Below are 16,310 nucleotides of genomic sequence, written 5' to 3'. Positions count from 1 at the left end.
AATTACGTAGTTATGAGGGGTGAGTTGGCTATGGTAGATTGGGAAATTAGATTAAAAGATGACAGTAGATAAGCAATGGCGAACGTTTAAAGAAATAATTCATAATTCTCAATGAGGAATAAAAACTCCACGGGAAAAGTAGTCCAACCGTGGCTAACTAGAGAAGTTAAGGATGGTATTAGATTAAATGAAAAGGCTTACAATGTTGCCAAAAAGAGTGGTAAGCCTGAGGACTGGGAGGGTTTTAGAAATCAGCAAAGAATGACCAAGAAATTGATAAAGAGGGAGAAAGTAGAATGAGAGTAAACTAGCAAGAAATATAAAAAGATTGTAAGAGCTTCTACAAGTACGTAAAAAGGAAGAGATTAGAGAAAGTAAATGTGGGTCCCTTAGAGGCAGAGACAGGAGAAATTATAATGGGGAATAAGGAAATGGCAGAGACGTTAAACAAATATTTTGTATTTGTCTTCACAGCAGAAGACACAAAAAAATATCGGAAATAGTGGGGAACCAAGGGTCTAATGAGAGTGAGGAACTTAAAGTAATTAATATTAGTAAAAAGTACTGGAGAAATTAATGGGACTAAAAGCCGACAAATCCCCTGGACCTGGTGGCCTACATCCTAGGGTTTTAAAAGAGGTGGCTGCGGAGATAGTGGATGCATTGGTTTCGATCTTCCAGAATTCCCTAGATTCTAGAACGGTCTGTATGAATTGGAAGATAGAAAACGTAACCCCGCTATTCAAGAAAGGAGAGAGAGAAAAAACAGGGTACTATAGGCCAGTTAGCCTGACATCAGTAGTAGGGAAAATGCTAGAATCTATTATTAGGGACGTGGTAACAGGACATTTAGAAAATCATATGATTAGGCAGAGTTAACATGGTTTTATGAAAGGGAAATCGTGTTTGACAAATCTATTAAGAGTTTTTTGAGGGTGTAACTAGCAGGGTAGGTAAGAGGGGACCAGTGGATGTTTGGATTTTCAAAAGGCATTCGATAAGGTGCCACACAAGATGTCGTTACACAAGATTAGAACTCATGGGATTGGGGGTAATAGCATGGATTGAGGATTGGTTGACAGACAGAAAACAGAGTAGGAATAAACAGGTCATTTTTGGGTTGGCAGGTTGTAACTAGTAGGGTGCCGCAGAGATCAGTGCTTGGACCTCACTATTTACAATCTAGATCAATGACTTAGATGAGGGGACTGAGTGTAATGTATCCAAGTTTGCTGACGATACAAAGCTAGGTGGGAAAGTAAGCTGTGAGGAGGACGCAAAGAGGCTGCAAAGGGATATAGACAGCTTAAGTGATCGGGCAAGAAGGTGGCAGATGGAGTATAATGTGAGGAAATGTGAAATTATCCACTTTGGTAGGAAGAATAGAAAAGCAGAATATTTTTTAAAAGGTGAGAGACTAAGAAATGTTGCAAGTCAGAGAGATTTGGGTGTGATTGTACATGAATCACTGAACATTAACATGCAGGTACAGCAAGCAATTAGGAAAGCAAATGGTTTTGTTAGCTTTTATTGCAAGGGGATTGGAGGATAAGAGTAAGGCAGTCTTGCTGCAATTATATGAGATCACACCTGGAGTACTGTGTAGAGTTTTGGTCTCCTTACCTAAGGAAAGATATACTTGCCTTGGAGGGGGTGCAATGAATCTCATTGAAACGTATAAAATTCTTAGAGGGCTTGACAGGGTAGATGCTCAGAGGCTGTTTCTCCTGGCTGGAGAGTCTAGAATTAGGGGTCATAGTCTCAGGATAAGGGTATGGCCTTTTAGGTCTGAGATGAGGAAAAATTTCTTCACTCAGAGGGTTGTGAATCTTTGTAATTCTCTACCCCAGAGGACTGTGGATGCTCAGTCATTGAGTAAATTCAAAACTGAGATTGATAGATTTTTGGACCCTAAGGGAATCAAGGGATATCGGGGGTGGGAAAGTGGAGTCGAGGTAGAAGATCAGCCATGATCTTATTAAATGGTGGAGCAAACTCGAGGGGCCAAATGGCCTACTCCTGCTTCTATTTCTTTTGTTCTTGTGTCAAAAAGGCAGTTTCCATAAGTACCCTGAGTCTCTTATGAACCAATACCAGGTGTGAGTTGGATAGCATACCACAGGATTAACAATTAACCCTCGTTCTGATTTATAATATACTGGAGATAAAGGTAGAAATTTTCCCTATTTCACAAAAAATGAAAATTCTGCTTTTGTAACGATGATACTTCCTTTGACAATAGCACCAACCTGTGCCACATAGAGCAGCCAGCAAGGTTGGCTCAGCCCATTTCTCATCCCTAGTCCTGTTCTCTTGGGCTATTGCCCAGATAACTATAATTACAAACAGCTGTAATTGCTGATTTCTGGCCATCTCTAATTCAGGTTACTTGGACAAATGCTTAAAGGGTTCATTAATTTCCAATCTATTCCCTTTGGCTGGAGAGTCTAGAACTAGAGGGCATAGTCACAGGATAAGGGGTCAGCCATTTAAGACTGAGATGAGGAGGAATTTCTTCACTCAGAGGGTTGTGAATCTTTGGAATTCTCTATCCCAGAGGGCTGTGGATGCTGAGTCGGAGTATATTCAAGGCCGAGCTAAAAAGACTTTTGGACTCTAGAGGAATCAAGGGATATGGGGATCGGGCAGGAAAGTGGAGCTGAGGTTGAAGATCAGCCATAATCTGATTGAATGGCGGAGCAGGTTCGAGGGGCCATATGGCCTACACCTGCTCCTATTTCTTATGTGTTATGTGTACTTACAAGTATTGCTGTTTTAGTAGCTCCACCTTTTGCTCTATTTTGTATACCCTGATTTTTGGCACATTTGAGGGTGCTGCCTGCGAGAGTGGTGAAATGGTGAGTTGCACCTTTTTTATTCTGTTTTACAATAGGCAGCCCAGATAATCTAACACAAAGGTAAAGCATTTTTACAAATTAGTTTCATTTATTTACTGAGCAATTTTAATTGTTAAAAAAATAGCATAAATAGTTACAGGAGAATGTCCATTGGCTTTATCAGTCTGGTTTGCCTTCATCTTTAGGAGAATGTATGCTCCAAACAGGTTCTTTAATATGTTCAGGTAGCTTTTCTAACATTGTCTGAAAAGACAGAAAAGTTTTATAAATTACAGATTTGCATAAAAGACAAATCAGGAAAAAAAATCCCTATTCTACTAGTACCAATAGCAAACTGACCTTGGTCACCTCCATAGCGACCCCTTCTGGAAGATTGCGCTGGATATATTCCAAGTACACGTCAGCAGTGCTTCCAGTCAGATGTTTGAGCTAGCAGAGAGCAGCATCAGTATTAAAAGTAAGCCAGAATTCTTCAATCACACACAAGAAGCACGTTTCTAAACTGCCCTATATTTAACAATTCAATTGTATTTCACACAAAAAATTTAGGGACCAGGAAAAAAGTGTTTTTTCTTTCAATATGAGTAATTGTAAAATGACTGCAGTTGAGGGTGGTTCATCAATCAGCAGTACTACCTCTACAAATCAGCTGCTATTACAAGAATAGCTACAGAAGCATATGGAGTTTATTATCAAAAGACAGCAAATTCTGATCATTAGACCTGGGGAGAAAATTGGCAAAAAGAAAGTAGATTGACTGGCAAAGAAAATATATTTGTTAAGCAGTGCTTTGGGGCATCAACTCACAGCATCACAAAGTGATGGAAACACAAGTTCAAAACCCGACTCCACTTAATTTCCAGTCACAGCTATGATGCCATTGGCAGCAGCCAACGAATGGCCGGCAGTCACCCCAAAAGGAGGAGGAAAACTTGGAGGAAGAATTTTTTTTGCTGGCCTGCTGTTATACACCTCAGCAGTGGGTTGAAAATTGACAACGGCAAAAGTTTAGAAATAGATTGCCTGTTTGTTCTGTTGCCTGCTGTAGTTACATGGCATTATAAAATCAAAGAGGATTTGACAGAAAATAAAGAGTTTCATCTGCTGGAGAAAAATGAAATTTTGGTTATGTTTGATATTCAAAGGCTGGATATTAACAATTACATCACAAGCTGCAGATATTCTAAGTGACTATAACAGATGTCATACTGCTTTCGCACATACCTACTACCAGCATATTTCATACCGGGCCTGTGATCAGAATGTCCAGCGATTGGTGGTTGAGACAGAAACTATTGAAGTGGCTTCATTTTTGAAGAGAGAAGGATTAAATGATAGAGTGGAGCTGGGGTATCAAAAAGGATGTCTTATTAATCCTAATGGCCATTTCCCATTCCTAAACATATTTATGTACTTGTACTTCCATTGGCCCACAAAGGGTGAGTAAAAATTAGAATGAGAGTCAGCCAGAGCAGCAGAGAACTAAGGACATGTCACTGCTGATCCTGAGTTCTAAGTGCACAATTCTGTGGGGTGGGGAGAAAGTGTGTGGGGAGGGGTAAAATATATTTGATGACTGCAGATCTTGGTTGATAATTAGTACCTGTTCACCATCCAATTATATTATCCTAAGAATTTATACCTTAAAAAAAAATCACAAAAAAATGTACCATGCTGATTAATCAGTGAAATTTACATCTCTGCCTGGCAGACTAACAAGATTTATGCTCTAATCTCTTCATACCTTGTACCAGAAGCCTAACTTTCACTGCAAAACTGACAATTAAATTACTTCCAGTAAAGTCACACCTTCCATCACATTACTGTGTTAGATTTAAGTACTTTGACTCTTATTGACCTGGTCAGGTTTTTTCCTAATCAATATCATGAATAAATAGTGTAAACTGAGATCGTGGTTCCTATGTAAATCTCATCTCCATCAACATTAGGGCAGTTTCATTACTTAAATGAGAATGAAAATGCAAGAGCTTGTTCACCACAGAATAGTAACACCTATTACACAAAATTCTTAATACGATAAAACAAATATTCATGTTAATCTGGCCAACCTAAGTGAGCAGATAAAGGGCAAAAATAGAAAGCAACGTAATAACCAAAATAACCGTTACTGGGCTTTAGTTCCATTTAATGGTTAAAAGTTAGAACATAAGAAATACGAGAAGGAGTAAGCCAAACGGTTCCTCGAGCCTGCTCTGCCATTCAATAAGACCATGGCTGATCATCTACCTCAACTCCACTTTCCCGCCCTATCCCTGTATCCCTTGATTCCCTTAGTGTCCAAGTTATTTGAAGTTGGAATATTTTGCGTCTGTCAGCTGAAAGTTTATAGCAAGGTATCTACTATCCTCGAGATTTCTAGATGATTTTTTGCCTTTTACTTGCCTCTATACATCTGTAGTGAGTTCTCATCTCATACTGAACTCTATGCTTCTTGAAAATGTGAATAGATTTGAGAAGTGTCATTCTATCAATTTTCTTTGCCGGTTCATACCTTAAAAAGAAAGAAAACAATACAAATTAACTTCACAAAAATGTTATTTTAAACCACAGGACATCAATTTTACTTTTATTGACTTTACAAATGCAATGTCCCAGCTGCATATAAATATCAAAACGACTGTTTTCAGTGTTGCTGCAATGATATGTTCTATAGGAGAGACTGTGGGAAAACTATAAAAAGTATAAGCATAGGACAAAGCAGACAAAACAGATGTGCCCATGAAGTGTAACCCATGAAGTGGCCATTTTTAGCCATAAATGGCTAAAAATGGCCACTTATGCCACTTCTTCAGGGTTTTCACCGATCAGCTGCCAAAGTTTCGTGAGATTTAGCGAAGCCCACAGAAATTCTCCCCCATAATAGGTAGCTGAATAATTTTTTCCATCACAGGTTGACTGGGCTAGTGTAAAATCTGGGTGACACTAAAAGTAAAGGGAAATAACCTACCTATTTCTCAGATTGAAAATGTTACCTACATTCCATGCAACACCTAACTCATTCTATCCCTTTTGAGATGGATCTCTTATGAATATAGTTTATGATTATTGTGACATTTGATGCTACAATATGGCTTCATCCTCACTTGGAGCTGCATAACGGTGAGGAGGCACCAAACATGGCCAACAAGCCATTTAGCAAGTTCCTGTTTAGAAATCCCCAAGAGTCCATGGTCCAGGGGCTCATTCCTAATGGTATGTGGAATAAAAATTCATGGATATTTTTGATTTACAGGGGTAAAGATATTTTGCATAATACAGTAGTGAGTGGTACAGTGAGTTACAATCTGCCTTCCCCTCTGAGATCTAGATTTCAATCAGGTCCAGATTGATGGGGTGTAAGAATCTTATATCAACAACTTGCATTTATATAGTGCCTTTTAATGTAGTAAAACATCCCAAAGTGCTTCACAGGAGCGTAATCAGACAAAAAAAATTGACACTGGGAAAGGAGGAGATATTAGGACAGGAGACCAAAAGCTTAGTCAAAGAGGTAGGTTAAAAGGAGGAGAGAGATGGAGAGGTTTAGGGAGAGAATTCCAGAGATTAGGGCCTAGACAGCAGAAGGCACGGCTGCCACTGGTGGGGCGAAGGAAGTTGGGGATGCACAAGAGGCCAGAATTGGAGTAGCTTGGACAGTCTAGATCCGGTTACTAGTGTGCATTGCCCCAACAATGGTACTAATTGGAAATCTCACTTAGACAGATGACAGGATGACTGCGGTGGGAAATGGAAAATGTAACACTGGTGCAATGGGGGTGTTTCCTCTGAGGTGTAAACTTTGAGGCAGAGTTTTACTCTGCAACTAACTGACATGTGAGTACTTTATGCTGAAACGGGGTGGCTGAAAATTGTTCCATTCCTAGTACTAGCATCTTTTGAACACAAAAATCACAAAGAAAAAGTAATTAACATAATTTGTGAGGAAGAGAAGTAGCAGCAGTAATACTAGCAGGGATTTGGCTTTGCTGTGAGAATGAAAACATGAATAGACCAAAAAATTTAAAGTTATTTCTTCATTGCTATAATTTATGTACAGTATACTAGTGGGGACATGGCAATGGAAGTCTGTCTTCAGACACAACAGTGCCATTGATACTGTGGAGCAGTTGAATACATGGGATTTCTTTTGCCTGTATCACTGTAGTGCATTTGAATGAAAGGATCACAAATGTAAAGTGGTAATGTTGAGGTAAATATATACCAAGTCTCAACATTGGAGAATTTTCCTAGAAGATTTTCTTAGAAGGCAGGAAAATAAAAATTGAACAGGAAGTTAACCTGCATTGCACTTGGCAGCCAATTCATCAGTGCCGACACTGTCATAGTACAGGTAATGGTGGGGGGGAATGGAAGAAAATAACAAGGAAAATTTAAAATTTAGAGGGTATTTGAAAAGAATCCACTTGGCATATTAAATCCAAAAAGATGCAAGGGAGCTGCTTATAAGAGCAATTAAGTACTTACACTTTATCAACAGTGATATTCAGCTCTTTAGCAGCAAGTGTGGCAAAATATTCGTAGCTATCCAGTACAGTTTTATCATGACCCTTCACCAACACAGAGATCTTCTTGTAAAGTGCATCAGGCTCATCTGTTACTGTTATCTGCATTAACATAAAATCATAAAGCACGACAGACAAAAGAACTTATTGCAGAGATGGAGATATCCTCTTTAAAATGAAATGACTCAAAAGTCCCAAAGCAGCCAAATATTCCAAAACTTGACAGATTTAAATTTGCACCTTAACAGTTAACAGTAAACAGTAAAGCAAATAAAAATGAACTAGAAAATGTTTTAACCAGCCTCCCCACCTAATGACTTAGAAGAAAGAATTCACATTTATATAGCACCTTTCTCGTCCTCAGGATGTTTCAAAGTGCTTCACAGTCAATGAATTACTTTTGAAGCGTAATCACTGTTGCTTTCAGGCAAATGCAGCAGCCAATTTGCACAAAGCAGGATTCCAACAACTAAAAAAGTTAATCGGCTTTGGTGGTGTTGGCTGAGAGATGAATTTTGCTTAGGACACCAGAAGAACTCTCTGCTCTTCTTCAAAAAAAATGTTATGAGTTCTTTATAGCCACCTGAAACAGACAGTCAGGGCCTCAGTTTAAGATGGCAAGTGTAACAATGCAGGACTCCTTCAGAACTGCAGTGAAGTATCACCTTGAGTTATGTGATGTCCTGCAGTGGGGCTTAAACTCACACCCTTCTAAGCCAAGCTGACACTTCAAAGGGAATAGGGTAAATGCGCTGCATAACTAGGTACTTGGCCATGCAGATCACAAGACTCCCAGGTCTGATCCCTGTTCTATACTACATCACCAATTTCAGCAAGCGTGGTATTTGGGTGCAACACTTAGCCTTGGCTAGGATGGTGGGGGAACAAATCAGCCAGCATACATGATTCTGATCACCATCTAGCAACAATTGTTAAGACTGCATTATATAGATGGTTCATGAGAAAAGGATTGGGTTCTGCTGTGATAGACGATATAGTCAATTAGCTCACTATCCAACGTCATGTGTCAAAATGGCCACATGTGGTAGCGGAAAGACTGCTGTCTGTTGATCTGCATCCCAGTATAAAGGGAATATCAGGATAAATGATTCAACCAACTTTTTCCAAATGTGCACGTCTTATTTAATACAACTGCATGTTATTCTAAGCAGAAATGTCATTCAAACTAGTTTCTTTAAGTTAAATACAAATTTTGAAATGTTGACGGAATATTGTGAAGAGTCTACAAATAAAGATTTCTTACTTCTACATCTGCCAACCTGATTGCACACACTGTTTTTTTAATAAGATTTCCAGTAAACTACTGAGGATTTTCTGTTCTTAGAAGTGATTCTACCCCTTAAGATAACCTACTTCCGTTCACATAAATGATTTGGATACAGGTCGAGAGGGAGTGGTGACAAAATTTGTAGATGTTACCAATTCTTTAGAAGACAAAAGGAAACTGCAAAGGAATATTGATAAGATGGGGCAACGGGTTATAAAGTGGCAGCTGGAATTCAATGTCAGTAATTTTGAGGTAATGCATTTAGGTTTTAAAAAAATAACAGCAATAATTATACTCTGAAAGGAAATGGGCTTGGTGCTGTGGAAGAGCAGAGGTTCTTGGGGGTACAGGACATTAAAGGCAACACCTCAGATTGATACGGCTGTAAAAATAGCTAATTTTATCTCAAGTAGTATTGAATATAAAAGCCAAGAGATAATTATGAGCCTATATAAAACCTTAATCAGACATCAGAGTAGAGTGTGCAGTATTGGTCTCCATACTAAACTAACGATATTGAGGCTTTAGAAACGCAGAATCAGTAGGATGCTGCCTGGTATGAGGAAATATAAATATTGGGCCTTTCTCATTTGAACAGATTACATGGTGATATAATAGGCGTTTAAAATTATGAAAGGATCGGACAGGGTAGATAGAAGCAGACTGATTCCAGTAGTTGAGGGTTCAAGAACGAGGGGTCATCGATACAAAATTAAGTGTAAAAGATTTAGAACAGAGGGTAGAAGACACTTCTGTAGAATTCACATCCAGGGTTAGTGGTTGAGGCAGAAACTATGTTAACATTCAAGATTAGGATGGATAGGTGGATGAAGGAAAAGGGGTTGAAAGGATATGGGAACAGGGTGGGTAAATACAATTAATGTTATTTGCTCACGTGGAAGGTAAACACTGACACGGACTGGTTGTGCTGAAAGGCCTATTTCTATGTATGCAAGTGTCCATGGATATATTGTTACAAGTATCATTCGTATTTTTATACAAACTCAACATTTTCTAAAAGGTGCACAGATAATTTTGTTCCTAAAAAAAAACTAACTATATGAAGTACCTGAAAAGAACAATTGGGTATTTTCTAATCTGATCTCTTAAGAATTAAGTTAGCAAAATTGGTCTACTTGAAATTCATGTCTAGATTTCATGGCAAGCTAACTACTTAAAATATGCAGCACAAATCCTGACAGACTAAACATAGCACCGATACAGTCACTAAAATAGGCAGGAAACCTTACCAAGGGAGCTGTGGCGTAGTGTGGAGACCCCAAATGGATTCCTGATGACAGTGTCAGCACTGGCCTTTTGCTGCCGTTAAACAGGAACAACGTATATGAAATAATTATTACATAATTTTTTGTATGTACAGCATCTAAATTTTACAAAAACTAAATCATATTTAAAAAGCTTCTAAAGACTTACATTTAGATAGCACCTTTCATGTTTCAGGACATTTATAAGCATTTTACAGCCAATTAATTACTTCTGAAGTGCAGTCATTGTTGTTATGTAGCGAATGTGGCACCCAGTTGGCACTCAGCAAGATCCCATGAACAGCAAGTGAGATAAATGACCACTTAATCCGTTTTTGTTAGTGTTGGTTGGGGGATGATTGTTAGCCAAGATACCAGGAGAACTCACTGCTCCACTTCAAAAGAAGTATTACGGGATCTTTTTACATCCACCTGAACAGGCAGATAGTGCCCAATATCTCATCCAAAAGACAGCACTCCCAACAATGCAGCATTCCTTCAGTACTGCACTGAAGTGTCAAACTAGACTATGTACTGAAGTCCTTGAATGGGACTTAAACCCACAACTTTCTGACTCCGAGATAAGAGTGCTGCCACCGTGTCAAGCTAACATGCAAGAGTTTATGAATATACATTAGTGAATCTCCTGTGGCACTGCTAGCGGTAAGTCGGAGGTTTTATAAGCACAGGACATCTTACCATGTAAAACACAATGTAAAACTGTATCCCTTTAAGGCTGTATAATTGCAATCTTGAAATAAAAGCTAATTTGCTTTGATGTCAGATTGCACTTGAGAACCCTGGCCTTAGTTTGACAGGCAAATAGGACACATTGTGGAATGGCATGTTCTTGGTTGCGGGGTGGGGTGCGGCTGATATGTAACATTTTAACATTTCATTCGTTAGAAACCTGAGTGCAGAAGACAGGAAGTATGAATTATCCTAATTGTAAGAATCGTTTAAAAAGTTTAAGCTAAGTTAACACCTAGCTTCAATTGTTCATTTCTTTTTTGTTTGTTTTAACTTTCTGCTCCAGCTACTATTAGGTGTAATAGACTAAATTTGCTTAACAACTTTGCCTAGGTTGGAATACATTTGGGCTGATTATAATGCTTTGATTATTGGGCAATTCACTACTTGTCGACCTTCCTACTCTCTTGATGCCATCCCAGGCTCAACTCTCTCTTGGATAAGATCTACCTCACCACCTGTCAAGACCCCTCCAATGCCTCTGTGTTGTCAGACTGCTTATCCAACATCCAGTCCTGGAGGAGCTAAAATTTCCTCTAAACGTTGGGAAGACCGAAGCCATTGTCTATGGCCCCCACCACAAACTCCATTCTCCAGCTGATTCTGTCCCTTTCCCTGGCCACTGTCTCAGGCTGAACCAGACTGTACCCAACCTCAGTGTCCTATTTGACCCTGAGCGGAGCTTCCAACCCCATTTTCTCTCCATCACCAAGACTGCCTACTTCCACCTCTAATATCGCCTGTCTCCACCCCTGCCACGGCACATCTGCTGCTGAAACTCTCATCCATGCTTTTGTTACCTCCAGGCTCGACTATTCCAATGCTCTCCTGGCTGGCCTCCCATCTTCCACCCTACATAAACTTAAGGTCATCCAAAACTCTGTTGCCCGTATTTCTAACTTGCACCGTGCTATTCACCCATCACCCCTGTGCTCACTGACCTACATTGGATCTCGGTCCACCAACACCTCAATTTTAAAATTCTCATGCTCGTGTTGAAATCCCTCCATGGCTTCAACCCTCCCTATCTCTGTAACCTCATCCAGCCCTTCAACCCTCTGAGAACTCCGCATTCCTCCAACTCTGGCCTCTTGTGCATCCCCCTGTTCCTTCACCCCACCACTGACGGCTGTGCCTACAGCCGTCTAGGCCCTAAGCGCTGGAATTCCCTCCCTAAATATCTCTGCCTCTCCACCTCTCCTCCTTCAAGATGCTCCTTAAAACCTACCTCATTGACCAAGCTTTTGATCACCTGTCCTAATGGCTCCTTCTTTGGCTCGGTGTCAATTTTTGTCTGATTGCGCTCCTTAGGACGTTTTATTATGTTAAAGACGCTATATAAATGTAAGTTGTTGATGTTTGACTAAGAGTGACAGAAGGGTGATTGTATACGTGACAGAAAAGACTTTTACACAAGACACTAGTCGATTTTCTGTGGCATTGCACATCCATTCACAACTTCTCCAATGATGAAGCAACCGCAGCCAGCCTGCAGCAGGACTTGGACAATATCCAGGCTTGGCCTGACAAATCACAGGTAAGATTCACACCACAAGTCCTGGGCAATAACCATCTCGAACAAGAAAAGGCCCAACCACATCCCCTTGACCTTCAAAGGCACCACCATTGCCGTGTCCCCCATCATCAACATTCAAGGGTTCACCATTGACCAGAAGCTTAACTGGGCCAGCAATCTCAATACCATGGCTACAAGGAATAAATATTAAAATAAATGATTCTGCTTATTGCACACACTATGAGTGAATCTGGCAAAACCAATATGCAATAATGGCATCCAGTATCATTAGGAATGCTGAGTTAAAATTACTCTGCTGATATAAGTTAAAGTGTTACTATTTAATGAAGGAACGTTCCTCATCAGTACTCCTTTAAAAATCAATTGCACAACGTATTTTATTTCTGTTGATTTGTTTGACTATGCCTGAAGGTGTAAGGGAGCTGAACTACAATCAGCTGAAATATGATTAACACAAGACATATCTGAAAATGTTATTTTTTGCATTTAATTAAGTTTCATCACACTCGGCACAGAGATTCCTCCAAATGAGTTGTCATGATGTCACCAATACTCTGTATACAAACATATTCAGCAAAAAAAAACTTAAGATTAGAAAGTTAACTTAGACTTGTAGTGTATTTACACTACAAGTTCGATGTTGGTGAGGGTGTGCAGGCGTCTCCAGAACAATGCACATTGAGAATCCCTCCTCCAGTTCAGGTTCTGAGTTGAGATTTGGGCTACAATTACACACCACTTTGCACCAATATTACAGTTGTTATGTAAATGCACCGTAAAAATTCTTTGTCTCTGCTTATTTTTGAAAGGAATATTGATAGGAATATACTTAATCTGAAGTCACCTAATATCTTTGAACTTACCAAAGACATGCTGTTATCATATTGTTGCTGGCATAATTCAAAGGTGACACTCGATTAACCTGAAAGTCAAACAGTATGATTTTTTTTTAAGTCATTCATGCACGTGTATCTTTACTAGTCAAAAGAAAACAGAGCTAACATGGAGATCCCACATATCTTTCTTTCGGCATACTGAACTTTGATTAAGCTACAGCACTTCCAGGAATGTAACATAACCTCCTCCTGATAAAGACACTCTACAGAGATTAAGTTACAACAAATGGAATATCTTTTAAACAATTTGCATTCCTAGACAGAAAGACATCTTTGAGAGTATAAAAGGAAGACAGAAAAAGTTTCAGGGGCCACCAACATTATCGAAAACCAGGGTTTTTAAGAAGACTTTTGAAAGCAATGGGGGAAGTAGTAAGGTGGAGAGATTTCCAGAGGGCAAGATTATGGTGGTTGGAGGGCCAGCTGCTGATGATGGAAGGGAGTGGAGGGCAAGGAGTAATATGGTATAGGAAAGGAGTAACACTGGGAAAGACTGCTGTGGGACAAGGCAAAAGAGGGATTTCAAAATGAGGATTATAAGGATCTTTAAATGCATGTGATAGGTCACAGGAACCAGAGGAGCTCGGTAAGGATAGAGGTGATGGGAGCGCAGCATTTCATGCAAGAGAAGACTCTGTGTTCTGAATGACTTGCACCTTTTTATACAGGTTACAGTTTGGGAGTCCAGCAAGAAGCACATTGGACAAGTCAAGCCTCCGGATGATAATGGCATCGATATAGGGTTTTGGAAGAGGTAGAGGTGGAGGGAGCAATGTTTTGGAGGTGGAAGAAAACAGACTTAAGAGATTTGGATGTGGAGAAGTAAGCTCAGCTTGGGATTGAGCAGTGTGTCTAGGTTCCAAAATCGCTGTATTTAAAATGAAAAAGATAATGCTCAGCACCCCTACCTGTCCCTACACTGAGAAATGAAGAGTGAAGGGGATGATCTTTCACATGTGGTCTGGGGATTGATCTCTCACATGGGGTACAGGGATTGATCTTTTACACAGTTTGGGAATAGATCTTTTGACACAGGGTCTGGGGTTGATCTTTCACACAGTCTGAGGTATTAAGCATTCACATGGGGTTCAGGGAGTTGGTCTTTAACGTGTGGTCCAGGGCATGATGAAGAGAAAATAATTAGAAGCAGCCAACAAGTATTTCATAAAGAAAGGTTGTGTTTGACAAACCTGATGGAGTTCTTTGACGAGGTGACAAATACGATGGATAGTGGAAATGCAGTGGATGTGATGTACGTGAACTTTCAGAAAGCTTTTGACAAGCTACTACAGAGACTTTTGGAGAAGATTAAGGGGTATGGAACTAGGGGGATGGTAGCAAATTGGATTAAATTGGTTAGAAGGAAGGAAATGGCAGTTTCTCAAGGGTATTTGGAAGTGGGTAGCGGTGTCCCATAGAGTTCTGTTCTGACACTGCTTCTGTTCACTGTGTAAATGAACGATTTGGATGCAGGGTTTGAGGGAATGGTATCCAAATTTGCAGATCATACTAAAATAGGAGGCATAGTAAATAATTCTGAGGACGAAATTAAGCTGCAAGGGGATATTGAGATGATGGTGGAATGGGCAAAACACTAGCAGAGGGTGAGGTTTTGGTTTTAAAAAAATCAAAGTAATAATTAGACTTTGGGGGCAGAAGCTGGGTGATTATGGAAGATATTAAAAGTAGCACTCCCAGTGGGTACAGCCATAAAAAAAGCTGATGGAAAATTGGATTTTATGGCAAGAGGTATAGAATACAAAAATTGAGATATAACGGTGAATCTAAAGAAAACCTTAGTAAGACCACAGTTGGGAGTACTTCGTGCAGTTTTGGGCTCTACATTATAGGAAGGATATTGAGGCTACGGTACACCACAAGTTCACTAGGATATTGCCTGATATGAGGAGAGACTTGAAAAAATTGGGGCGGTTTTCAGTAGAGCTGAGTCGATTATGGTGATTTAAGAGGTGTAAAATTATGAAGCGATGGGGCAGACTAGATAGAAACAAACTGTTTCCAATGATTGAGGGGTGTAGAATGATGAAACATAGATATAAGATTAAAAGAAAGAGATTTAGGACCTGTAGTAAGAGAGCAGGAGAAACATTTTTATACAGAGGGTGGTGAGGCTGTGAAATTAACTGCCAGGGTTACTGTTTGAAGCAGCGACCATGTCAACATTTAAATATAGGTTAGATATTGTGGATGGAAAAGGAGAATAAAGGGATCTGGAAACAGAATGGGCACATGGGATTTTGCTGCTCCTGTGGAAGATAAACACCAACACAGACTGTTTCAGTGCTGTAATTTCTATCCAACTCTCAGCGGATTGGGGGGTTAACTCTCAGGGACGGGTCCCGGAGGTCCGTCTCTCTCAGGGATGGGTCCCGGGGGTCCGTCTAGGAACATAGGAACAGGAGCAGGCCATTCAGCCCCTCATGCCTGCTCTGCCATTTGATAAGATCATGGCTGATCTGTGATCTAACTCCATATACCTGCCTTTGGCCCATATCCCTTAATACCTTTGGTTGCCAAAAAGCTATCTATCTCAGATTTAAATTTAGCAATTGAACTAGCATCAATTGCCTTTGCGGAAGAGAGTTCCAAACTTCTACAACCCTTTGTGTATAGAAATGTTTTTTAATCTCACTCCTGAAAGATCTGGCTCTAATTTTTAGACTGTGCCCCCTACTCCTAGAATCCCCAACCAGCGGAAATAGTTTCTCTCTATCCTCTCAGGGGTCCGTCTCTAATTTGGTGGTTGGGGGGGGGGGGGGGTTTAAAGCTATGCGAGAATGACAACTGCCCGGGTAACGAGACATCATGCAAGTGGCGCTAAAATATAAACGCTGCACAGACCCCGGGTAGTAAAAGCAGCAAAGGGCGGTGGAGCGTTACCTGGTGCTGCCGGAGCAGCCGGCTGAAGACATTACACAAACCCCTCGGTATCGTCACCATCTTGGCAGCTGGGCACCGCCGCCGGCAACTTCCGGGACAACAGCACTGCTTCCGGGTCGCTGGTGTATCGTCAGCCAGAGGAAGATGTGATGGCGGATAGTAATTGCAGAAGCACACAGCTGTGGACGGTTATTCGTCTCTTACCCTATCCATCCATTATAAAACAAATTACAATGGCTTCATCATATCCAACTGTATTTTGACTATGGGATGTGCTTCTACTGCCCGACCC

General features: G+C 40.2%; 1 protein-coding gene across 4 annotated transcripts in view; it reads right to left on the bottom strand.

The window, feature by feature from the left end:
• mrps10 (mitochondrial ribosomal protein S10) overlaps positions 1-16,310 on the bottom strand; it is a 19,727-nt gene extending 3,417 nt beyond the window's left edge. For 2 of the 4 annotated variants that reach the window (XM_067988853.1, XM_067988851.1), the window contains exons 1-7: positions 16,019-16,310; positions 13,085-13,143; positions 9,920-9,989; positions 7,344-7,483; positions 5,262-5,370; positions 3,198-3,287; positions 2,996-3,101 (exon numbers count right to left, since the gene is read on the bottom strand). In XM_067988853.1, coding sequence (XP_067844954.1) covers positions 3,018-3,101; positions 3,198-3,287; positions 5,262-5,370; positions 7,344-7,483; positions 9,920-9,989; positions 13,085-13,143; positions 16,019-16,078 — 612 coding nt within the window. In that variant the 5' untranslated portion in view covers positions 16,079-16,310 and the 3' untranslated portion in view covers positions 2,996-3,017. Of the gene's footprint in view, positions 1-2,926; positions 3,102-3,197; positions 3,288-5,261; positions 5,371-7,343; positions 7,484-9,919; positions 9,990-13,084; positions 13,144-16,018 lie in introns of those variants that run through there. The other 2 variants (XM_067988852.1, XM_067988850.1) reach the window with 2 other exon arrangements.

The sequence above is a fragment of the Heptranchias perlo genome, chromosome 8, assembly GCF_035084215.1.
Source record: "Heptranchias perlo isolate sHepPer1 chromosome 8, sHepPer1.hap1, whole genome shotgun sequence".
NCBI classification, from domain to species: Eukaryota; Metazoa; Chordata; class Chondrichthyes; order Hexanchiformes; family Hexanchidae; genus Heptranchias; species Heptranchias perlo.
This window is presented reverse-complemented; position numbering and strand designations above follow the sequence as displayed.